Genomic DNA, 26,397 nt, shown 5'->3' on the forward strand with positions numbered 1-26,397 from the left:
TGTATCTACAATTTACAAAGGAAGATCAAAGGGTGACACAAGTAATTACAGACTTGTTAGTTTGACTTCTGTTCCAGGGAAAATAATGGAGTTTCTGGTTAAAGAAGCATTGCAGGATCCTTTAGACAAGACTGACCAACAATAATTCAGACAGTGCATGGGTTTGTCAAGCGGAAGTCTTGTGTGACCAATTTGATTGGATAGTATGATCTGGTCACAAAGGAACTGAATGCAAAAAATAATTTTGATATCATATACCTGGATTTCAGGAAAGCTTTTGATACTGTTGCACATGGATGACTACTATACAAATTGAAGCAGTATAGCATTAAGGGCATGTTGCTAGAATGGATAAAAGGATGGTTGAGCAGGAGAAGACAGAGTGGTAATCAATGGACACTGCTCTTCATGGACTAATGTTATTAGTGGTGTCCCTCAGGGTTCAGTGTTGGGCCCGTTGTTGTTCTGTATATTTATCAATGATATTGATGAAGGTATATCAAGCTTAAAGAAACTCTGAGGAGAGTATGCGAAGCAAGTAAGAAAAAAGGACTGTTTCTGAATGTGTGTATAAAACTAAAATTATGGTGATTGGTGATAAGCTCGATTCCAGTAAAGTGAAGGTTAATGGCCAAGATATTGAAGAAGTTGATGAATTTGATTACTTAGGGTCAAGAATAAATAAAAATAATGACTGCTCAAATGATGTAAACAGATGACAGGCAATTGCTAAAACGTTGGTCGCTGATCTGATAAAATTATGGAGAGATCATGATCTGCTCCTAAAGACAAAGCTGATAATCACTGATTCGTTAATTTTTCCAGTTGTCACTTATGGATGTGAAGGATGGAATCTGAAAAGAGTTGACAGGAAGAAAATTGAGGCATTTGAAATGTGGTGTTACAGGAGAATACTGCATATTTCTTACTTGGATTGAAGAACAAATGAGTGGGTATTGAATAAAATTGGCAGGCCTAAAATTCTTCTTCATAGCATCAACAAAAGAAAACTCATGTTTTTTGGTCATATAGTAAGAAGGGAAAACTTTCTGTTGAAGAATATAATGGAAGGAAAACCGAGGGGAAGAGGTGCAGAGGAAGACCTGCAACTAGGTGGAAGGATGGGATCAGTGAACTTCTGGGCATGACACTTTGCGATGCTGCTTGTATTGCACACGATTGATGCAGTTGGAAGAATTTATTGGTGGCCGCAACAGCTCCTTAGGGAACTGTGTGACTGAACGAAGAAGGTCAAGCTTAATACAAAGGTTGGCAGGGTTGTTAACAACACTAATGACAGTATGCTGCGGGATCTGGAAAAGTTGGGTAGATGGGCTGAGAAGTGGCAACTGAAGTTTAAAATTGACAAACGCAAAGTACTGCATATGGGCAGCAGTAACCCCAGAGAAATGTATCAACTATGTAGTGTTAAACTCAGGGTAGTGGAGAATGAAAGAGAGACCTTGGGGTAATTGTGCAGCCAGATATGAAGTTTTCAGAGCAATGCAGACAGGCTGCCAGAGTAAGTCATGGAGTCTTGTCAATGATATACAGGAGTTTTGCAAGCAGGGATAAGGAGGTGATTATCCCCTTGTATAAGACAACAGTCTGGCCACACCTTGAGTACTGTGTACAGGTCTGTAAGCCTCATTTTAGGAAGGATGTAGAGTTGTTAGAACGAGTACAGAAAAGGGCAACAAGACTGGTGACAGGAACAAAGGGATGCTCTTATGAAGAAAGGCTTAAGTTAAGCAAATTGCAGCTTCTGGAGACTAAACACCTGAGGTTATCTGATTGAGGTGTATAAGGCCTTGAATAGATTGAGCAGGCTTAATGCTGAGAGGATTCTTCCTCTTGCTCAGATTACAAACATGAGGGGACATAGATCCAAACTGAGATAAGACAGTCATAGAACAGATGTGCAGAAGTTTGCCTTTAACCATTGGGTAGTTCATTGCAGGAACAAACTTCCCTCTGTTGTTGTGGAACTTGATAGCTTAAATAAATTCAAGGCAGAACTAGACAAACATTTGGAGCAAGTGGATGGATGAAATGAGTAGGGTGTGTGTGTGTGTGTGTGTGTGTGTGTGTGTGTGTGTGTGTGTGTGTGTGTGTGTGTGTGTGTGTGTGTGTGTGTGTGTGTGTGTGTGTGTGTGTTTGACTGATGCTATGCTGCATAAGCTTGCTTTCTTGCATAATGTACCTCTAGTAATGCTATCATCATAATCATCAGCCATTTTCAATCCACTGCAGGATGAAGGCCTCTCCAGCAACTTTCCAGTTCCTTCTGTTTTGTGCAATGGCCATCCATTTTCTACCCACAAACTCATGAATTTCATCTGTCCATCTCCGTTGTCTTCCAGGTTTTCTCTTAGCTCCTCTTGGGTACCATTCTGGTATTTTCTTAGTACATCTGTCATCATGTCTTCAAGCTATGCCCAAGACCATTATAGTTCTTTAGTTTTGATAAGAATGTCCTTTACTTGAGTTTGCTGCCTAATCCATGTGTTTCTCTTCTTATCTAACAGTCTGATTCCCAATATAATTCGTTCCATTTTTCGCTGAGTAGTTCTCAACTTCTCTTCCATTCTTTTGGTGAGTGCCCAAGTTTCACTTTCATAAGTCATGGTGGGGAGTATACATTGGTTCATTATTTTAAGTTTCAGACAAATAGGATATTTGTCCTTGGTATGTGACTATATTTCCTGAATGCTATCCATCCAAAATTTATTCTTCTTGACTTCCATTCATTTATCATTATTACAGCTAATGACTTGTCCCAGATAGGTATACGACTCCTCCTTTTCAATTACTGCTCCTTCAATCATTATATCCCTTTTTGTGGCATACTTGTTCATAATTACTTTTGTTTTAGCCATATTCATCTTTGGTCCAAAATCCTTACTAACTGTGCATAACTGATTAAGATTTTCCTCTAATTCTTTGGGATCATGGCTTATGACCACAATGTCATCTGCAAGTCATAAATGGTTTAGGTACTCTCCATTCACACTGACTCCTTTCTGAGGATGAAATGAGTAGGGTGTGCGTGTAAGGGTAGCAGTAAACAACTTCACAGATATTGTGTCTCCTTGTCGAACTCCTTTCTCAATTTTAAATTTATTACTGTCTTTGTCTAGTCTAATAAAGGAGGAAACATTCTCATATATTTTCTTCAAAATCATAATATATGGGGTACTAATGCTAATGCTCCTGCAAGCAAAAGCAGAGTGGCTGGTGCTTCTGCAGGAGGGCCTTGTTGTTATCAGTATTTCACCAGAGTCCACAACAATTTCATTGTAGGAATTTCGCCATGATTTTGGTTTGGTGGGTCCATCTGGTGGCTTAAGAGGTGCTGAGAGCTTAATGTTTTCAGTCTTGGATTTATTTTTTTTGAGGAAGTATAGACACTGTCCTGCATCCATTTCAAACTCTGTAAAGACTTAATTATCTGGTTCCTCCTTCTTCTCAACCTCCATATTTTCTTGCTCACTGGGACATATCCGAGGCTTCTTATTCTTTACTTTTTTTTACTGGTGGAGCAGTAGGAGGTACACTTTTTTTTCTTTTTTTTTTTTGTGGGTGTTTGTGAGTTTCACAGGTAGTGAGCAGTAGGAGTGGAGGACTCTTTTGGTGGTATAGTCATTTCTATTTGGGTTCCAATGGAACATCTCCCTGCTACCTTCTGGGTGTAGGTGGGTTTGTTTACATTTATAGGTTTCACAGAATTTCTTGGCTCCTGATAAGATATGTTCAGCTTTGCCTTAAGTCGCTGAATTTCTTTTTCTTCTTTCCACCTCTGACGTGCTTGTGAGTAAGCAGGGTGCTCTCCTTGGCAGTTAATGCATGATGATTTCTCAGCTGAACATGATGTTGTTTTGTGGTTCTTTGCACCACAGCAAGCGCATCTAAGGACTCCATGACAAATCAGTTGCGAGTGTCCGTATTTTTGGCACTTAAAGCACTGTAAGGAATTTGGTATGTGTGGATGGCACTGGACAGTTGATATTACCAGCTTTGATCTCATCAGGAGACGTGGGTGAGTTAAATGTCAAGATGATATTTCTGGTGAGAACAAGTTTCCTATCTGTACGCATGAAGATTCATTTTGCAGCTGTCACTCCTAGGGGTTTTAATTCAGAACAGCTTTCCTCTTCAGTTACATCCATAAGAACCCATTCAGTGATGGAACTGCAGGATGGGTTCAGTGTCTTGTAGGGGGTAACAGTGATCAGCATCACCCCCCCATAGATGTAGCTCAGAGGGGCTGTTCTGAATGTTTGTGACTTCTGGTCTCTACAACAATGTCTCCTAAGCGAAGCCATTTAACAGAGTGACATTTTTCCTATGGGCTTCTCACTAGTAGAGTGGACTAGAAGGGTGTTGGACCTGATATATCTTCTGTTTTCTGTTTCTTAGCAGAAGTGACATCTGGGACAACATTCATGTTTGCAGATAGGGACCGAGTTAGATCCTCAGAAGAAATTTTTTCACAGGATTCATGGAGATTTTGTTTTGGTTCAGTATCCAGGCTCCCAACCCACCACAGAGCCTAAAGGGATGCCCACTACCTGTAAAGCCAATGAATGCATTTGGGAGATGAATGCCGGGGCTACTCAGACACCATAACTTGCACTGCCGCCAGCCTGAATTCTGTCTCTCAGACCATGATGGTAGGGACATGGCATTGACACAGTTTGAGAAAAAGATTCTCCTATAATGATTCTCCTATGTTTGGAGGCAGTGAAACAAAATGTCATTCCCATTTACATTCAGAATTGATAGATGTGAAGGAGGATATCTGTTATACATTTTATTAATAATTTTGGTTTGTGTTTTGGTGAACCTCATAATCATTGAAGAAAAACATTTCCATGATTCTCTTTTGCTTCCTCGCCGAATACGCCTGGAATTGACTCTGGCTTTCTGAAACTGCACTAGATTAGCAACAATAGGGTTTTTCCAAATTTATTCCAGGCTTTATTTTTCTATTGTTTGGTTTGGTTGCATTCATTGTACCATGAGCATTTTGGTCTTGTTCTATGCTTATTGTTGTTGGTATTGGGCTTAATGACACAAGGGCTACTGAGGACAAATTGTGTCTATGCTTATGGACACTCTTGGTATTGTAGTTTCGGTGGACTGCAATATTTGCTTGTTATATTGGTTTGTTTTATAAGTAACAGCAGTGTTAATTCATATATTTGAAACAATTGTTTTTTTTTAGGATCATTAGCTGCCTATATTTAACCAATCAGCTTTAGCAAAGTTTGATTTGGCTGTCTGATTATGGTAAGTGGTAAATTTGCTTCTACATGACAGGCTATTGGGTAGTCACTACCCAGTAGAATATCATTAAACAGACCAGTCAAATAGCAGGAAAAGGGCTAGTGAGCAAATGGAGAGAGCAGTTGCTGAGCTTGACCCAGAAGGCATGTGAAAATAAGTGGATAATCCGGTATTCAGTAGCATCAGATTAAACTTATCTAGAAACTTTTCTAATATTTTTCCTCGTTTATCCTTTATCCTATCACCCCATAAAGGATTATGAGTGTTAAAATCACCCATGATGCAAAAGAGAGGAGGGAGCTGAGATACAAGAGTTTCAAGATCATCGTAAGAGATGTCTTGTTTAGGGGGTAGATATAAGGACACAATGGTAAGAGCAAAATTAAAAGATATTCAAGTGGCTACTGCTTTTAGATTTGTTTGTACCATTAATGGCCAGGAAGGAATATTGGAGCTGACTACAAGTGCAACCCCTCCATGAGCCGAATTGCTTACATGAGAAACTCGATCTTTTCTGTAGATAACAATGTTTAAGTGAGGTAGCAACAGAAGCAGATAGGTTAGTTTCTTGGAGGCAAAAGGCAACTGGGTTATACTGGAGAAGGATATCCTGAATGTAATCAAAGTTGCTGTGATATCCTCTATAACTCCATTGAAGGAAACTGGGTATTATTTGGGCGAAATGTAGTTCTCAATTTCTGTTCGAAGGGCTGTTGGCTTATGGTGAACAGATTTTTTTTTCGGGAAGTACAGTCTTCCTGTCTCCATCTCTTCTGGGAGAAGGTTGAGAACTGGTTCTTCATGATCAGTGTTTCCCTCCATTTCTGTTGAGTCAATTTAGTAATGTCATCACTTTTTAAGTACTTTGAGTTATTAGTAGTATGAAGAACAGTGATTAGTGTATTAACAGGCTTGTTTGTCTTAAATGGTTTACTAGCTAAGGGCACAGCTTTAAAAATTGACCAAGACTAGTCTGACATTGATCTGTTTGGGGGAAACGTTACCACTGTTTGAGTACCAGTTGTTGTTCTTTGCACAGTACTGCATATTGCAGTTGGCTTTTGAATTACTTGAGTGAAGGTGGGTCGAGTGTTAAATTGAGCATATATCGATTTTTTTGGCTTCTTGGTATGTGATGTTTTGCTTGCCTTTGACTCCTTGAATGTTTTTTTCCTCTTTCTATAGGGGACAATTTCTGGAGTAGGCTGTATGTGAGCCATTACAATTTGAACATTTGTGCTGCTCTGCTTTACAGTCCAAGTGAATGTGCTCGGGTGAACCACAATTAGCACAAGTGGGTAAACCTCTGCACACATTTTGGGAATGGCCAAATTTTTGGCATTTAAAATAGCGTGTTGGACATACAGTTTTATTTGACAATTGAGATGTGCTGCTTTGATGGATGTTGAGGGTTTGGGGCTATCAAAGGTTATGATTATGTTCTGAGTTGGAACTAAAGCATTGTCTCATTTGGTATTTTTTTGCCTTTACATGCACAACTCCCTGATCTTGTAATTCATTTTTCAACTCTTCTGCTGAGAGATTTATTAGATCTCACTCAGCTATCACAACCCCCTGGATGTGTTTAGAGTAGCATCAGGGGGAAACAGTGATGGCTAATCCTCCAAAGGATGTGACTTTTTGGAGCTGTTGTGAATGACGTTCTTCTGAGACCTCAATGAGCAAGTCACCAATTCTAGCATGCTTGGTTGTTTTTTTTTTTTTTTTCAATCCTATTAGATTTTCTACATATTTCTGTATTTTAAAAGGTGAGAGACTACCTAGAGACTATTCTTGAGTAGAGTGAAATACAAGATGCATTGGAGCTCTTCTTTTAACTGTGTCAGTATTTTGTCGTTTAGCACTGCATGAGTTAGCATCTTCTATCGCATGAGTAGCCATGTTAGGATCCCTAGGTCCTGCAGGGGGGATGCATTTGCCCCTTTTAGCTCTGGAAAGATAAATATTCTTTCCAGGTTTTTGGCCCCACCACAGGGAAGCAGGAGCAGTACCACAAGGGTAACCACAAGATGCTGAGTTAGTTTGGTTAGTACTATTAAGAAGAAACAGAAAGGTGAATTTTCTTTCTGGAACTCTGCCTACTTCTTGTAGTGCAAAAAGTTATGCAATACAACTAAATAATGATAACTGTATTTAAATCCAAAAGAAAACTATTTGCTTTGCACACACAATATAGAGCTCACTTGGAAATGCTTGGTTACAATAATAATTGCTTGACACACAACATTCGGAATGAAACTCCTTAATGAGGCCAAGCGATATCTTAATGACTCTTTGGAATCGTGGATGGGCTAACTCAAATAAAAGGGTTAAATAACTCATAGGTTCTTTCCCTCTGTCGTTGACTTTCTACTAAAAAATGGTTTGTGCCTATCTACAAACTATGTTTTTATTAACTGGGCATGGCTCATTTCTAGCAAAGCTGAATAAGCTAGGTGTTTCGGAAAGGTCACAGCATTACTGTAAGGCTCTGGAGAAATGGAGTCATGTTTTATGTTATTGTCATGAGTACTCTGATCTCAGAAAGGAATTTTTATGTGATACTCCTAATCTTGCTCACTGGCCTGAGAGTGATGAGGTTCAATTAATTAAGATTGAGTAAGATTTTCAGGCTTTTCAAAACTTTTCCAAGAAATTATTCCAGAAAAGATCAGTGCATTCTTGAACTTGAAGAAAAAATAGTAGAAGGCTTACAGACTATTGACATAAATTCTGTGTGACAGTTTAAGATGCTGAAATAAACTTTGTAATTGACCTTGTAGTTAATGATCACTGTGTTCCTTTGTCAACAGGATAATCTTATTGGGCAATTTAGGTAGTTACTTGTGACCATACTGTTATTTGTCTTCTTCTTGTCTTGACTTCCTAAGATCAGATCAGTGGCTCCTTGTGTCACATTTATTCTTATTCACACCATATGGCTCATTGTGCCATGTGCTTGTCTTGTGGTTCCTTGTGCCACAATTTATATTTCTGACTAATTCTAATATGTGATGTGATTTATTGTCTGGACATGTTATATGTTGATTTCATTTTATGACATTGTAATTCATATAACTTTGACAGTTTCTGGCTAGGGGCCGCTTGTCAATGCAAATGAAAAAGAAAAAAAAAAAAGTAAATGCCTAGGGCTAGTAGGATACCACATAACTCTGAGGTATGAATACTGCATTCTGAAAGGAGCTGTTTGATGATGACGGCATTTGGTAGGACTACAGATGTAGCAACTTTATTGCCAGTCTTAGATCCCTCTGTATACAGTTGAACATAACTTCTAAACTGAGTGGAGGGGCCAGATGTAATTGTTTAATGTAATTGTAATCTGGAAGGTTATTCTTTCCCCATTGCTGAAAATATCTATCAAAATGTATCAAGGGCATTTGCTGTGGCTTTTCATACCAATTAAGAAATTATGTTCAAGGCTTTGACCTAAATGGATGTCGGAAAAATTAATATGACTTGCAGAAGAGAAGAAAAATCCATGAGATGCATATTAATTATTAGATGATAAGCCTATGGTAGATATAAAGTAGTCCTTAATCCAGTCAGAAGGAAGGTTAGGCAAGTTTAAGCAGATTACAATAATCCCTTGGCAGGGAGAAAACCAACAAAGACTTTACTTATCTTAATAATTATTTATATAATATCGATGTAGATACACCATAGTTAACCCATAAATTTGAACTACGTAAGTAGTGTAATAGGCATCATTTTAATTATATCTCATATTGTGGATGCCTTCACAACGAGATAGCTGGTATTGCACGATTTCAAATAAATAATGCTTCTCTAGTAGAGAAGAGTGGGCGAGTATGTACCCTGGTAATGCAACAAGCCATCACAGTTGCGAAGTTATATCTACAATATGAGAGATGCCAAAGGGTGTGGTAATAATGTATTTGAAATACAAAATGCACAAGGCATAATCCTTATGGGTTTTGGTAATTAACTTAGCGTTACTTATTGGTAATTAACTTAGCGTTAGGTAGTGCAATACATGGTAACTCATTGAGAAGGAAGCCACAATATGAGATACAATTAAATCAATTCCTTTATACTACTTATGTAGTTTTTCATTATGAGTCGCTGTGGTGTATTTACACCTATATTTCATAATTATTAAATATTAATCACAATTAAATCGATACATTTATACTACTTATGTAGTTTTTCATTATGAGTTTTTCAATATCTCCTGATTTCAGTGTGGCTTTGCTGAAATCAGGAGAGAAGGTCATTCAATTCCAAGTACTATAAAAAATGAGCTTTGACTATTCTCTCCAAAATTTTGCACAAATAGCTAGTCAGAGCAATTGGTCTATAATTTTTTGGAAATTTTGGATCCTTGCCTGGCTTGGCAAAAGCAAGAATAGTTGCCTTGTGCCAGGTGTCCAGAAACTGCTCTTCAAGGAATATTCTGTTGTAAAGAAGAGCAGGTGGTCCATAGATTTTGGTGAGAGGTGTTTAATCATTGCATAATGGATGTCCTCTTCTTTTGATGTCAGCACTACCCCACAGGGTGTTATGTTCATTGAAATCCTTGAGAATTAGGACAGGGGAAGGCAGCTGCATAATGAGATCATCAAGGTCTGTCTGGGAGATGTCAGTAAATCAAACAGACTGTTAATGAAAACCCAAACTGTAAGATGAATTGCTACTGCTTCTAAGTTAGTGGAAAGGGGCACATGTTGGAATGGGGTCTGGTTACCCACAAGGATTGCAACTCCTCCATAGGCAAGTCCAACCCCAGTTCTGTCCTTACATATGACTGCAATATTATTAAATGATGGGTTTTCACTTGCTTTGAATATGTTTCCTGCAGGAGGGCCTTGATATAATCAGTATTTCACTGGAATTCACGGCAATTCCGCTGTAGGAATTTAGCCATTATTTTGTCTTGGCGGGTACATCAGGCAGCTTCCGAGATGCTGAGGGCTTACTTTTGTCAGTCTTGAACTTATCGTTTTTTTTGGGAAAGTATGGATGCTGTCCTGTGTCTGTTTCTTCCTCCATAAAGAGTTCCTACACTGGATCATCTTGTCTCTCCTTCTCTTTGACATCCATATTTTCTTTTGATCTAGGAGATACTTCATGCTTTTTATTTTTTTCTCCGGCAACTGCTTTTGTTACTGATCGAGCATTTGGAGGTACAGATATGGGATTGGTGGCCGATTGATCTTTATATGCAGATTTTTGTGAATTTAAGAGGTAATGTGCGATGGGAGTGAATGACTCTTTTGGAGGGATGGTCATTTCAGTTTGTGTTTCGATAGAACATCTCCCTGCTACCTTCTGTACATATGTGGGTTTGTTTATATTTATAGATTTCACTGTCTTTCTCACCTCCTGATATGATATGATATTTTCAGCTCTGCCTTAAGTCATTGAGTTTCTCTTTCTTCTTTCCACTTCTGGCATGCTTGTGAATAGGCTTAGCAGTTAATTCATGGTCCTTTGCTGAACATCGGATGCATGCAAGGGCTCTACGGCAGGCTAATTGGATGCGTCCATATTTCTGACACTTGAAGCACCGTATGAGATTTGGGACACATGCATGCTCATTCCAGTTGACAAAGCCTGCTTTGATCTCATTAGGAGAATCGGTGAATGGAATGTCAGGGTGATGGTCCTAGTGGGAACAATTTTCCCATTTCTTCTCACAGATATTCTATTATCTGCAATCACTCCTTGTGGTTTTAATTCAGAGTCGATTTCCTGTTCAGTAACTTTGAGAAGGCACCTAGTCTCAAATGACACATCTAGATGAACTGTGTGTTCTATGTGGTGTCACGGTAATTGGTATTCCTCCAATTGATGTTTCTCAGAGTGCCATTCAGTTTTAGTTTAAATTAAGAGGCCTCCAGAACAAAGCCTCTTAACTGATTTAGGGGAACCTATTAACCACTCTAAACCCTTCTGTATAAAAAAGGGGGCCATTTTCCCAACAGATTTCTCTGTTTTGGAATGAATGATTAGAAATCTTGGGATAGGCCCTGATGGTGCTTCAGTTCGAAGCCTCTTAGCTGCATTAGCATTTTTTGTTTTCTTGTCTGTTTTTTTCAGATAGAGACTGGTTTGGGACTGCTGAAAAAATAAGTTTATCAAGATTCATGAGTGCTTTGTATTGGTTCACTGGCCAGGCTCCCCACCATGGAGCCCAAAGGGATGCCCACTGCTTGGAAAGCAATAAATGTGCATGGGAGTGGGATGCCAGGGCTACCCAGACACCATACCTACACTGCCACCAGCCTGAATCCTGTTGACTGAATCCTGAGAGGGTAGGGGCATGGCATTGACACTGTTGACCCTTGCAGGTGAACTCACTAGCAGATTGATCCCATCTGGGCCATCCAGCACTGCCCATCTTGTCAGAGCAGGGGTCAAAGTGGTGTGTTGAAGTTGGGCGCCTCAACCACCAGGATCCCCCCTTTCCGAATTTCCACGGGTCACAGCCCACTGCAAACATGCCGGATTCCACTGATGTTAGCTTGGAACCTAGGCTGAGCCCAGTGATGATAATCTAGAGGACCAGTGGCATCACTGGGAGGTTCCCTCATGACGTACATGTGCCCACATCGAGGGGTATAACAACAGAATAAGCTGAGTAATTGTTGATGTTTTAATAGGGTTTTAGGAGCATCAGCAACTAACGCCATATTACTCTGCATATATAGTCTGTAAATTGCAATCTGTGTTCTGTGGTTGATTTTCTGTTTGCTTTTTCAGAAGAAAAAACAAACCCGAATTTTCAGAAGAAAAAACCATGCTACTCTCGCCTGAGACCAACTAACTCAGCCACGTTGTGAAAAACTCCCATAAAAATTCCTCAGGTTAATGATGGTGTGGCGAGGATGGCGATTCTACCTACTGTGTATTATGTTAATTAAAGAAGTACACATAAGTTAAAAGTGTTTCCATGAATCAAGCATAAGGACAAGATAAAGGGAAATGAAGAAATTATGGTAGGAATTTTGAAAGTAAACAATATTAAAGAACAAAAGATGCTGTAACAATAACATTTTTAACAAGATTAAAAAAAAAATTATTTATAAGGAAAATAAACAAAAAAAAAAAAAGCTCAAGGTTGCAAAGAAACCAGAATAGTTTAGATTATGATCTATGGACAGAAAAACTAAAATGTTCAGTTCATGTCATTATAATGAACTGGAGAAATCTATTCTTAAAAATTTACTAAGCTCATGCTAGCAGTTAACATAGCAGTTAGCAAGGATAAGGAAGTGATTATCCCCTTGTATAAGGCAATGGTTAGGGCATACCTTGAGTACTGCATACAAGTCTGGAGGCCTCATTTTAAGAAGTATGTAGAGCTGCTGGAATGAGTACAGAGAAGGGCAATGAGATCAGTGAATGGAACAATGGGTTGCTGTTACCAAGAAAGGCTTTAGTTCTGCAAATTTCAATGTCTGGAGACTAGGCACCTGTGAGGGGATCTGCTTGAGGTTTATAAGGCCTTGAATGGTTAAGAATCTTGAATAGTCAAACTATTCAAGATTCTTCCTTTTGCTGAGATTACTAACCTGAGGGGCATAAATTCAAATTGCGGAAAAACAGTTGTAGAACAGATGTGAGGAAATTTGCTGTGGTTGATTGCGAGAAGGAATTTCCATCTGTCGTTGTAGAAGTTGACAGCTTAAATAAATTCAAGGCAGAACTAAACAAACATTTGGAGTGAATGGAAGGGTGAACTGGGAAGGGATTTTTTTTTTTTTTTTTTTTTGCCCGATGCTGTATGAGCTTGCTTTCTTGCATCATATGCCTCTACTAATGCTAATACTAATGCTTTAGAAAGTCCCTAAGTAATGCTAGCATTACTTAGGGACTTTCTAAAGTTTAAGAATATATTTTAATGGTAACAATTGTAAAAACTAATTTCTAGAAAGGTCTATTCCTGCCACTTACAATCTTCTTCTTTTCTGTTTACTTCCATCTGTCCCAAAACTCTGTAGTGGCCATATGGCTCAGGTAATGTTATAGCCATTCTAAAAAAAAAATAAAATAATAATGAAATATAAAAAAAAAATAATAAAACTTTAAAATGATTAAGATATAGTATTAGTATTCACAAAAAGTGGAAGGAAACAAAGTTTATAAAACACCTGACCTACTCAAAAACTTTCCATCCAATTCAAAATCGGTCACACTATGGCTGAAGGAAGATCAGTGCTGGCCCATAATTTGCTGGGCACAGTGGAAGGTTCATATGTGAGGCACTCTTCAATGAGCGATAAAAAAAAAAAAAAAAATTCAATATTTCATAGACTTGTGTATTTATTTTTCAATTTCAAGAACAAAAAAGTACCAAAATGAAATAACAGTAATAGAAAAATAACATTACAATTTTAAGATATACAGTTGTGCCCCCGTATTCTGTGATTCGGTATCTGCTAATTCAGTTACCCGCAGTTAACCACAGAAAAAAAATGAAAAAAACTTAACACGTACTACTCGCGTGTCCAATATGATGCTTCCCTTTATTTTTTGCAATGTTGATTTTAAATCGAATAGCTATCCTTTATTTTTTAAAATGTCGCGTATGGTTCTTTAGAGATTTAACAAATGCACCGTTTTCAAACTTTTGAATAATTTCAAGTTTTTGTTTAATTTGAAAGCAAGGTGGTTTTTGTTTAATTTGAAAGCAACCCATCATTTTCGCGATTTCTAAACAAAAAAAAAATAATAATAATAATAATTACTATAAAAAAAAAAAATTCCGACATCCCTGACATAAATAACGAAACAAAATTTGTCCTTTTGCATTCCGACGCACTAAATAAAATTAAACATTTGGTCTCTGCTCTTTGTTTTGAGCGGTAGGTGTGAAGACAGCGGGGGTTGCAAGATAACAGGTACACTAATCTCCCAATGACGACTTAAAACGCCGATTCTTGTCACTTATTTATGACTTGCAAAATATCTGTTTATACCTATTCCAGTTATTATTATAGTTATTATTATTATTTCAGTTATTACTTGAATTTTATGATTTCTGGTTTATTTTTTATTTTTTTTTTAATTTGGAGTCTTGAAGTGTCCCGGTTAATCCAATCCTGGTAAATCAGGTGGTGATTCCCTGACCTTTCCGCATCTGGTGGTGACAGACTCGAACCCTGGTCTAATCAAGAAGTGTGTGCTATGCACTGCTGCTCCTTCCCACCTGGCTACGGAGGTGCCACTGAACCTTGAGGAACTCCACTAATAACATTAGTCCACGATGAGCAGTGTCCATTGATTACCACTCTCTGTCTTCTCCCCCTCAACCACCCCTTTATCCATAGCAGCAATTTGCCTCCAATGCCACACTGCTCCAATTTATGCAGCAGTCTTCCATGTGCAACAGTATCAAAAGCTTTTCTAAGATCCAAATATATAATACCAAAGTTATTCCCTGCATCCAGTTCTTTGTGACTGCGTCATAGTACCCAATCGAATTGGTCAGGCAAGACTTTCCCTTAACAAAACTATGCTGTGTCTGAGCTATAACTGAAGTCTTGTCTAGATGATCCTGCAGTGCTTCTTTATTTATTTATTTTTTTCCTTTTATTTATTTATTTATTACTCCAAAACAGCCGAAGCCTTACAGAGGAAGAATTTGACAGTAGCAATATAGTAATCATTCTATTTACAATCTGTACACAATGTCAGGTATCAATATACAATTTCAAATATACAAGGTCAATTTACAACATATACAATGCATATCATGCGTTACAAGCGATTTGCAATATAGCAAAGCTGTGGTAACAGAGAAATTTGTATTTCTAAGCATTTTGTTGTTTTCTTTTCTTGATAGTTCACATTAAGTAGTTGCATTGGTTGATTTGTGTTATTATTCTTATTGTTATCCCTATTTTTTTTTTTTTTTTTTTTCTAATTGTTATTTCTTAACTTAGTTCATTTAAGAAAAAAAAAAATTTTTTTTTTTTTTTTTGTTAAAGCTAAGTATACCTATCTTTATAGTATTATTATTGTTGTTATTATTAAATTAGTCATTTATTTTCATTCTCTATTAGTTTGATTGTAAAACCTTTGTAGCTCTTTTTTGATATTAATGTTTTCATTTAGGATATCAATGTTGGATTCATTCAGCAATTTTGCAATTCTGTTGAAGTAATGGAATCTGAGTTGATCAGTTCTGAATGGCTCTTGTGCCAGCATATTTTGTCTTCTCAAGACTCTTGGAGGACAGCTGAAGTTGATGAGGTAGAGCAGCTCGGGGGCATCGGACTTTCCAGCCATGAGATGCATTAGAAATTTGCAGTCTGCCGCAGCTCTTCTTTGGTAGAGTGGTACAATCCCGAAGTGAATGCACCATTCATTGTAGGATTTTGTGTTCAATTCCAACCTAGATTTGTACACCAGGAATCTGACTATGGATTTCTGAATACGTTCCAGTTGTTTTATAAGAATTTTGGTGTGAGGATTCCAGATTTGTGAGGCATATTCTAGAATTGGGTTGATTATCATTATGCAAGCTGTTTTTATGAGCTGTACGTTGGTGAAATCGAAGCAGATTCTTTTAACCAGTCCAAGGGATTTGGAGGCCTTAGCTGTAGTTTTATTTACATGTGTGTTGAAGTTTCCCTTCTCAGAAAACCATACTCCCAAATCTGAAACCTCATGTATTCTCAATAGCTCATGATTATTAGCTTTCTAGGGATAATTAATCTTGTGTTTTTTGTGATAGTCTGCGACAGACATGGTGCAGCATTTGTTTAAATTTAGTGTTAGACCATTGTTTGTGATCCATCGGGTGATAGTGTCTTTTAGCCAGTTTAACCAGTGCCTCCATTAATTTTCCTGGAACAGAAGTTAAACTCACAGATCTATAATTACTTGTGTCAGCCTTTGATCCTCCTTTGTGAATTGGGGTCACATTTGCACATCTCCAGTCCATGGGTACCTCCCCTGAGTCCAAAGAAGCTTTCATAATTATGGCTAAGGGTTTGCTTACTTCTTTTGCCGCCTCCTTTAATATAATTGGATAGATCCTATTCACCACAGGTGCCTTCCTTGTGTTTATCTTCAACAATTTCTCCTCCACTTTGCTCTCAGTTATTACAAAATCATCTCACTCACTGCCAGAGTTTACTTCACCTCTGGCATTCCCCTTCCTGAATAAATCCTCATGTGTGAATGTAGATGCAAAATACTCATTTAGTTTGTTAGCCACCTGAGCAGGATCCTCAACTGTTGAACCATCAATATCCAGTGGACCAATCTGATTCATCCCTTTCCTTCTAGAGTTTACATAGGTGAAGAACTCTTTTCTGTTTTTCTTTGCATCCTTTGACAAGGATTTCTCATAATCTGCCTTTGCCTAATCTCCTTTGTGATTTGGTTACAGACCAGCTTATATCTATCATAGGCTTCTATGTCACCCATTAATTTATACGTATCCCATGCATTTTTCTTCTCTGCCATATGTCTCATTAGTTGATCTGACATCCATTTAGGCCTAAACCTTGAACAATATTTCTTAGTTGGTATGTAAAGCCTAGTAGCTTCCAAGATAAGTTCTTTGAATGCTTCCCATTTTGAATTTGCTGTTGGTAATATCATCAGTTGGTCCCACTGTATAGAATTTAAATACTGTCTCAGACCATCATAGTCACCTCTACGAAAGCAAAAACCCTTCCCTTTACCCCTGAAGGTAGTTACCTCTTTGAGTAAATCCCACTTCGGCACACTGTGATCACTGTCACCTAGTGGTTCCTTGTGGCATAAATTGTGCATAAGATGAGCATAAATTTGCATTTAGCCAGTGGGTGGTTGATTGTTGGAAAAAACTTCCAACTGTTGTGGAAGTTGACAGCTTAAATAAATTCAAGGCAAAACTAGACAAACATTTGGAGTGAATGGATGGGTGAAATGGGAAGGGTTTTTTTTTTTTTTTTTCTTTTGACTGATGCTGTGTAAGCTTGCTTTCTTGCATACAATATCAAGAAAGCAAGTTAATGCAAATGATTCTTTAAGTTCTCTTAATGTAAAGGTAAGGAGCGGTGAGTGAAGGAATTGATTATGTACCATTCTCTACCTGTTTTATTGTGCTGGAAGGAGGATGCATAGGAAGTAAAAGCAAAAATTTAGGAACGATTCTGCTAATGCATTAGCAACTGCTTCAGTAATAGACATGTCTTTCACTTTACAGTGAAGTATCAGAGCGGGCAGATGAACAAAATTGCCACTTAGGGCCTGCATCCTTCTCAGATGACCTGTGCATCAGTGTATTTTGTGATGAGGCAAAAGCAATCCATGAATCATATTTCACTTTCCATCTAATTTGTCCTGCTTTAACTTCAAATCTTTTATAAGCAATTAAGTTACTAGTGGAATAATTCCAAGCATGGTTTTTCTCCAGTTTGCTATTAAAGCAATCTGTATTCCATCAGTGATTTCACTGAGTGCAATATGTCTTGGATTTTGTAATGGAGGCATTAGCGGCAGTCAGAATCTGATTGGTTATGTAAGTATCAATATCAATGGTTGTTTTTGTACGTAAAGTATGTCCAGAAGTATTTGAAGAAGTCCAGGATAGTCATTCTAGTTCACCTTTTTAAATTCCAATTTTAATCACTGATCAGCATTTAGTTACCCCGGTTATAATTAGAAAGTGATCACTGTTAAACGGATTGGTTATTACAAATTATGTCATGATCGGAAAGATGGATGGTGGTTGCTGTTATTATTTTTGGCACAAAGGCTGCTCAGGCCATATTGCACCTATCAGTAAAATTGAAGTTACCAATGGTGACTGGTAGGGAAACAGTCTGAAATGATCATATAATTTTATTCATTTAAGAAAGCAGAATAACTCTATGGGATTAGCATTGTTGCCTATGATATGAGAGAGTTTCAAAGATTCTTTTAGATTTGGAAGATTGGTTTGGTTTGCATTAGGTTTTATTGGTGAATTAGCTACTGAGGCTATAAAGTGCCAAAACCAAGTCATAAACGTACATCCAGACCTTGCATAATGCAAGTTCAATTAACACATTTTTCAGTTACTGCCATTTGAAAAAATTATACCACTTTTCACTTTACACAATGCAAATTTCCAATTAACATGATTTTTTTTATGTGATAGTTGAAAAAAATTTGAATTGCACGCTAAGCCTACTGTGCATCAGACGGGTAATAAACAAGAATTTACCCTCCTCAGTGTGTTCCATCAACCATCGGAAGAAGACATGTTACTTGTTTGTCTCCCGCTAATAAAGTTACTTGAATTTAAAAATTCAAATTTTTAATTGCAAAAAAATTTTTAATTTTTAAATGAGCCATATGAAAATGTTACCACAAAGGAGATAATGGTAAAATAACTAGATGAAATCTTTCGTATCGCAGAGAACCTCAAACAAAAGGTTTGAGGTTCTCTGTGATATTTATTTCGCCAAGGCCTAGAGAAGATTGTTGTCAGCCATCGGAAATTGATTGATGAAAAAAAAAAGCCAACACTGTTTAAATATTTCTTTAACAAATAGTTTCTTCATTGTGTATTTTATGCCAGAGGTTCCCAAACTTTTTCAGTTCACGGTGCCCTTAGTGCCTCAGTAATTTTTTCATGGCGCCCCCTTGGCCAAAAGAAATACCTAACAGTTCCGTTTATTAAGTAGCTAGGTCCAAACAACTTAATAAGTAATGTTGAAACTGTGAACTACCTTTGTTGTAGTTTTATTTACATGAGTGTTGAAGTTTCCCTTCTCAGAAAACCATACTCCCAAATCTGAAACCTCATGTATTCTCAATAGCTCATGATTATTAGCTTTATACGGATAATTAATCTTGTGTTTTTTGTGATAGTCTGCGACAGACATGGTGCAGCATTTGTTTAAGTTTAGTGTTAGACCATTGTTTGTGATCCATCGGGTGATAGTGTCTTTTAGACAGTTTAACCAGTGCCTCCATTAATTTTCCTGGAACAGAAGTTAAACTCACAGATCTATAATTACTTGTGTCAGCCTTTGATCCTCCTTTGTGAATTGGGGTCACATTTGCACATCTCCAGTCTATGGGTACCTCCCCTGAGTCCAAAGAAGCTCTCATAATTATGGCTAAGGGTTTGCTTACTTCCTTTGCCGCCTCCTTTAATATAATTGCATAGATCCCATCCACCCCAGGTGCCTTTCTTGTGTTTATCTTCAATAATATAAGTAGCTAGGTCCAAACAACTTAATAAGTAATGTTGAAACTGTGAACTACCTTTGCTGTAGTTTTATTTACATGTGTGTTGAAGTTTCCCTTCTCAGAAAACCATACTCCCAAATCTGAAACCTCATGTATTCTCAATAGCTCATGATTATTAGCTTTATAGGGATAATTAATCTTGTGTTTTTTGTGATAGTCTTAATAAGTAATGTTGAAACTGTGAACTACCTCAAGCTTTCGCGAGGTGTCTGACAGCTGTCAAGTATCACTGCGTTCCCTCGAAAATTTAAAATATTCCACAGGCACAGTTTGGGAACCTCTGTTTTATGCAATAAGCATCTAATTCTATAATTATTTTTTACTTGGTATACAGTTAAAAAGTTATTTAAAAGGTATTTTTAAAATTCTTTATGGACATTCTAGAAGGTCAAGGACCAATTATAATTTTTCCATTTGATTATTATATTCGATTAGCATGTTTCCATTTTACTTGATGCACTCGGCAGAAGAATTAATCACATTAATCACAATATAAATGGTATTGATGATAGTATATCAAGCTTAATGGGCAAATTTGCAGATGATACAAAGGTTGGCAGGGTTGATAAGGACACTATTGATGCTATGCTGGTGCAACAGGATCTGGAAAGGTTGAGCAGATGGGCTGAGAGGTGGCAAATGAAGTTTAACATTGACAAATGTAAAGTACTACATATGGGAAACAGCAACCCTAGAGCAATGTATCAACTCTGTGGTACTACACTGACAGTGGTAGAGAATGAAAAGGACCTGGGGGTAATTGTGCAGGCAGATATGAAGTTCAGATGGGCTGCAAGAGTAGCTCATGGTGTCTTATCAAGATTAGTGAATGGAACAAAGGGTTGCTCTTACAAAGAAAGGCTTAAGTTTTGCAAATTACAGTGTCTAGAGACTAGGCACTGGCAATGTGATCTGATAAAGGTGTATAAAGCCTTGAATGGTTTGCCTCTTGCTCAGAATAATCACCTGAGAGGGCAAAAATTCAAATTGAGGAAAGACAGATGTAGGATAGACGTGCGGAAATTTGCCTTTAGCCAGCGGGTAGTTGGTTGGTGGAACAGACTTCCATCCCTTGTTGTGGAAGTTGATAGCCTAAATAAATTTAAGGCTCAGCTGGACAGGTATTTCGAACGAACGGAGGGGTGAAATGGAAGTGGTTTTTTATTTTTTATTTTTTTTTGGCTGATGCTGCATAAGCTCGCTTTCTTGCATCATATGCCTCTACTAATGCTAATCGAGGCCAGCCTGTACACAATTAAAATTTCAGTTACCTAAATAATTAGGTCACTATGTCACAGTATATATATATTATAATAAAGGCATAAAAATCTATAAAATATAGCAATAAAATGGTAAATTTTAGATGCAAATAGAAAGGTTAGCTGATTTTAAATAATTAAAAATAGAAGGTCACTGTCAGATAACATCTGACTGAGTGTATAAGGTTCAGCCAGATGACTAAAAGCATAAAATATAAAACAAGCTTGTGTCTATAACTGGACACTCAATTAAAACATGATGAATGGTTAAAATGGTGCCACAATCTCACACATAGGACAGTCATCTGCCCTTAGCAGAAATGCATGTGTGAGATGACTGTGTCCTATGCCGAGGCCAACCGGAATGTCAGATTACAGGCTTTATCTGATACAGATTGTTTGTGACCTGCTCATTATTTTTATTATTATTTTTAGCCATATAGTTCAAGGAAGCCTGAGGCTTATGCTGCACCAGCCAAAAAAAAAAAAAAAAAAAAAAAAAAAAATTCTGAATTACCCTGAGAGAAAGAGAAGTAGAAAGGAATCATCAAGAAAGAGAAGAATGATAATATCCAGCTCAGAATTATTATTAGATAATAATTGATAATAAAAGTATTATCAGATGATAATAAAAGTATGGCCAATTTGTAGTCTGGCAAGCATTACTTCTTCCTCTGATGTTGGAGTACTATATTTGTGGATTAGGTTTTATTTCCTGTAGTTTATTGTTGATTTGATTTTTCAATATCTGGGCCCATTCGTTTTCACTTTCTCTAATAATGATTGGACTAAAATCAGTGTATGGGACTACAAAACAATGACAGCTCTGATGCTAACTTAGCTGCATTGTCTGCTTTTTCATTGCCTTCTATTACACAATGTCCTGTGATCCAGAAAAGATTTATTTCAGAGAGTTTCTTTTGACAGAGGTTGATTAGAAAGCCAATTTTTTGTAGGAGAGGATGATGGGAATGTTTACCCTGTATGGCTGAGATAGCACGAGTGAATCAGAATATATTAGGACAAAGAGTGATGCCTGTAGACATATTTCACTTAATGAAAGCTGGATAGCATATAGTTCTGCAGAAAGTATGCAGCACTCAACTGGAAGGGATTTTGATTACATGCAAAGGGAATACAGCTGTTGCACCTACATGTGATCGGGACTTAGAGTCATCCATATAGACTATGAGTTTCCCAGTGTATTTGAAGCATAGTTGTTATGTAACTATCAAATGTTAAGTGGTGGAATGGTATTTTTTGACCACTGAGCAAAGTATGGATCAATGTCTATATCATATTTATTCTCTGGCACAACCCGGTCAGTGGAGTTTACAACAAATATTCAATACAAATTTTAATTGTATTTAGCAGTCACAAGCTTGAACTCTAGTCCACGCAAAGAGCATATGCTACTGCCTCTCACTCCTGACCACTCGGGCTATGTCAGGCCTCTGTGTATCCCATTAAAGCAAATGTATATTTCTACTTTTGGCAATTTTATTGAGGTCAATTTCACACTTCTGAATTACTTCTTGGAGATGTATCCCAGCAGGTCTAGGTTCATAACGCTTGGATTCGTAGAGTGTTGGCTAAAGAAGTTTGTTGAGGTATACCCAAAAAGGATGAGTTGGGGAGCATCTTATTTTGGCAGCATATTGGCAGAGCAGGCATTGTCTTCTAAGATAAAATGGAGAGTCATGTGCTTCTTTGGACAAAGAAGCTCTGTACTGGTGAGGTTCTGTAGGCACCTAGTGCAGATCGAAGGGCATGTTGGATGGTGTTCAGAGACCGTAAAATGCTGTTTTTAGCTGAAGCATATACTATAGCTCCATAATCTAATCGTGATCAGATTAGAGCACAATATAAATTCAACAATGACTTGCCTGTTAGCAGTCATTGCTGAATTTCAAGAAGTTGAGGATACTGCACGAAGGATATTTAATTTCTGAAGCACGTAGTTCGCAGGTAGGTTATATGCTTATGAAAATTAAGTTTGGTGTCTAAAATCAGTCCCAATAGTTTTATGGAATCTGTCATTGGTATTTGTCAGCCTTTCAGTTTTAATACAGGTTTCTGGATGAAGCGATTGTAATATACAGAAGTGCACTGCTGCTGCTGTTTTCCTCTCGATTAATTGATAGCTGTTACATTTTATCCAAGTTTCAAAATTTAAGTTACAATGATTGACACGAAATAGCAAGATCACCTGCATACATATAAGTTTCCATCATAGCTGAGATGTCTCGAGTAATGCTACTAGTACGTAATGCAAAAAAGTGCATCACTTAAAATTGATCCTTGAGGTACTCCTTCTTCTTGCATTTGAATTTTGGACAGCTCCTTCTGGAACCTTACTTGAAAGGTCCTGAGATGAAGAAACTTCTGAATGAATCTAGGCAGGTTACCTCTCAGTCCAAGATTGTATAAGTCGTGGAGGACTCCATATCTCCAGGTTGTATCGAATGCATTGGTAATATCAAAATTTATCATTACCATATGCTGTTTTCTGACAAAAGGGAATGTGAGCTTCAACTTTGTGTGAACATCAGTTGTAGACCTGTTATGGCCGAAACCAAATTGGTGGTGTGTTATAGAATCTTGATCTTCAATAATCCAGACAAGTCTCCGGTAAACTATCTTTTGTAGTCTTTCCTAAACAGCTGGTCAATGACACAGGACTGTTGAGGGAGGAAGCATCTTTCCCCAGTTTTGGTATGGATACCACTATTGACTGATGCCATGAACCAGGTTAAACATTCTCTTTAAAGAGTCAGTTATAAAATTTCAGTAGTATAAATTTGAGTTTGAGCTGAGGTGGCAAAGCATTATATAGAAAATGCAATCTGGTCCAGCAGAACTATTTTGAGAATTCTGGAGAGCTTCAGTGAGTTCAGTGATAGTGAACAGAAGGTTATAGGAATATGATTGGTTTGTATCGAAGATAATTTTATATTTTTCCACAGACATTTTTGTGCATCTAAATGGGACCTCATAGGACTGAGAGGATGAAGTGGCAGTGAATGTTTCAGCTAGTTCCTCTGCAATATCAGTCAGAGAAGAAATATCCATTCCTTTCCAAGGCAAGATTGGCCAAAGTTTGTTGAAACTTTCCACTGAGGACTAAGGTGCCATCTTTTCGTATCATGATTCTTTTTGCTGAGTTACATTTTGATCCTTTAGTTCCTGGACTATTTCTTCTTCAGAAATGTTTAATAGATCCCATTTAGTGAATCACTCCCTTGGGAGAATTTAGGGTGTTATGTGGGGTTGACTTGAATTGGAATTCCACTTAAAGAAGTGAGTCTTAACAATAGCTCTGAGTGTCATGGGTGAGAGGTCTCTATTAGCAAGTCCTCGGATGGGAGGCGATTTGCCATTTTCGGAGATGCTGCTGCATTTTCAAGGCATCGTTGCATGATAAAATGCAGGGCCAGCCACAATCATTGTTAAACATGCCTACCTTTCAACCGGGTCTATAGAACAGGGCTGCATGCTCAAATGGTCTAAATAATAATCCCATTTGTGTCTTTTCTGCATTTCTATCAATGAGCTTACAGCTGTTTTACCCACATTATCATCACTCCAAGAGTGCTTGCGTGAGTCATCTTGAAATTTGCTAGAAATAGAACATACCTTCATTCTCAATGTGTATGTTCATTTCATATTGAACATAGGACATTAGTTAAAAATGTAATTTTTATGTTATACTCACTTTCAGTAACATCTGTATTGTTTGTGTAATGTGTGTGATTATTGGTTCCTATTATTATTTATTCAAGTTCCTATTTTTATGAGATGACTGCAATTGTTAAAAAATATTGTTGATTAATGTATTAAATATTATTTGTATTTAAAATTTTTGTTCAGTATAATATAAAATTATTTAATTATTTCTTAGTTACTGTAAAATTTGAAAAAATAAAAAATTAAAAATCACTATTACAAGAACACCCCATATAAGTTTTGCCTTATGGCCCACAAGTATTTCATGAACAGGGTGATGCAAATTTTGGGGCTGGATGTTATAAATGGAGAGAGCTTGCTAATAGGTTGTGCTGAAAGAGAATGGATAATCAAGTACGCTGGAGAGTCCTGCTTGTTTGCATCCTTTTTCAGTCTTTTTGACAGCGAGAAGTCATGATCAGTTTTTTCATTATCATGTCTTTGGCTTTAATCTTGGGAAATCATTAATGTCCATGTTTGCACCTTTTAGCCCTAAGAGAGGAACTTTTTTCTCCTAGGTTTCTGACCCCGCCATGTGGAGACAGGAGAAGTGCCAACCGGTGACGAAGCAATTAGAGGAGAGCAGAATGTTGCTAGCAGAGGTAGCAGTAACATTGCTAGCAAGGAAAGCAGTAACTTTGCCAGTTGTAATGATGTGAACAGAGGAGGGTTTATGAAACTGTAAGATGGGTGCCTCAGTTTGTGCACTGTGCTGAGTCAGTGGCCGCAAGCAGATAAATGTGTCACGCGTGCATGTCTGGCCTATTACTAATCAGGCTAATACAACTTCTTCGTTTTGGTTCTCACAAGCAACATGGCTAATATACTCTATTTCCATGGTTTAAGATCTTCTTTTATACTGAGTAGCTTGTTACTGGCTTGACTCTGGCAGATCTGTTGCCACTGTTCAAGACCGACTGTTTAACACATACTTATAGTCAGATTCAGGTGTAGTAAAGGATTGATCTATAGAATCACTAGCAGTTTTGGCAGAAAAATTGGCATGGTTGTTTCCATTAATTCCAGCAGCTTAACCAGGAATTCAAAAAAGGGAACTTGTTTCTTCATCGTTAACTTAGTACTGCAGATCACCTAAGTATGGGTTATCATTCTTCGTATTCTGTTGTATCGCTTGGATAGCACTAATGGATTCTGTATATATAACATATATATAGCACTGTGCAATGTAGTTGTTGACAGTGAGTAATTTAAAACTATGTGGAAAGCACAGAGTTCTGTAGTACAGCTGCTACAATCAATAGGGAGTTTCTTGGATATGGTAATGTATCCATGGGTACCTCAGGGGAGGTACCCATGGACTGGAGATGTGCAAATGTGACCCCAATTCACAAAGGAGGATCTAAGGGAGACACAGGTAATTACAGATCTGTTAGTTTAACTTCTGTTCCAAAGAAATTAATGGAAGCACTGGTTAAAGAAGCATTGCAAGATCATCTAGACAAGACTTCAATTATAGCTCAGACACAGCATGGGTTTGTTAAGGGGAAGCCTTGTCTGACTAATTTGATTGGATACTATGATGTAGTCACAAAGGAACTGGATGAAAAGAACAACTTTGATATCATATATTTGGATCTTAGAAAAGCCTTTGATATTGTTGCACATGGAAGACTGCTGCACAAATTGGAGCAGTGTGGCATTGGAGGCAAATTGCTGCTATGGATAAAGGGAGGGTCGAGTGGAAGACGACAGAGAGTGGTAATCAATGGACACTGATCTTCGTGGACTAATGTTATTAGTGGAGTCCCTCAGGGTTCAGTGTTGGGTCCGTTGTTGTTTTCTGTATTTATAAATGATATTGATGATAGTATATCAGGCTTAATATCCAAGTTTGAAGACGATACGAAGGTTGGCACGGTTGTTAAGGACACTAATG

At 37.6% G+C, this 26,397-nt stretch overlaps 1 protein-coding gene across 2 annotated transcripts in view; it reads right to left on the reverse strand.

Annotated features, from left to right (window-relative positions):
• The window catches only part of LOC150078580 (voltage-dependent calcium channel subunit alpha-2/delta-3-like), a 1,140,037-nt gene that overhangs the window by 402,620 nt on the left and 711,020 nt on the right, over positions 1-26,397 (reverse strand). For both annotated transcript variants that reach the window (XM_090384275.1, XM_090384274.1), the window contains one exon: positions 13,231-13,310. In XM_090384275.1, the coding sequence (XP_090240401.1) occupies positions 13,231-13,310 (80 nt within the window). The remainder of the gene's footprint in view (positions 1-13,230; positions 13,311-26,397) is intronic.

The sequence above is a fragment of the Mastigoproctus giganteus genome, chromosome 11, assembly GCF_048544385.1.
Source record: "Mastigoproctus giganteus isolate SK-2022 chromosome 11, ASM4854438v1, whole genome shotgun sequence".
NCBI classification, from domain to species: domain Eukaryota; kingdom Metazoa; phylum Arthropoda; class Arachnida; order Uropygi; family Thelyphonidae; genus Mastigoproctus; species Mastigoproctus giganteus.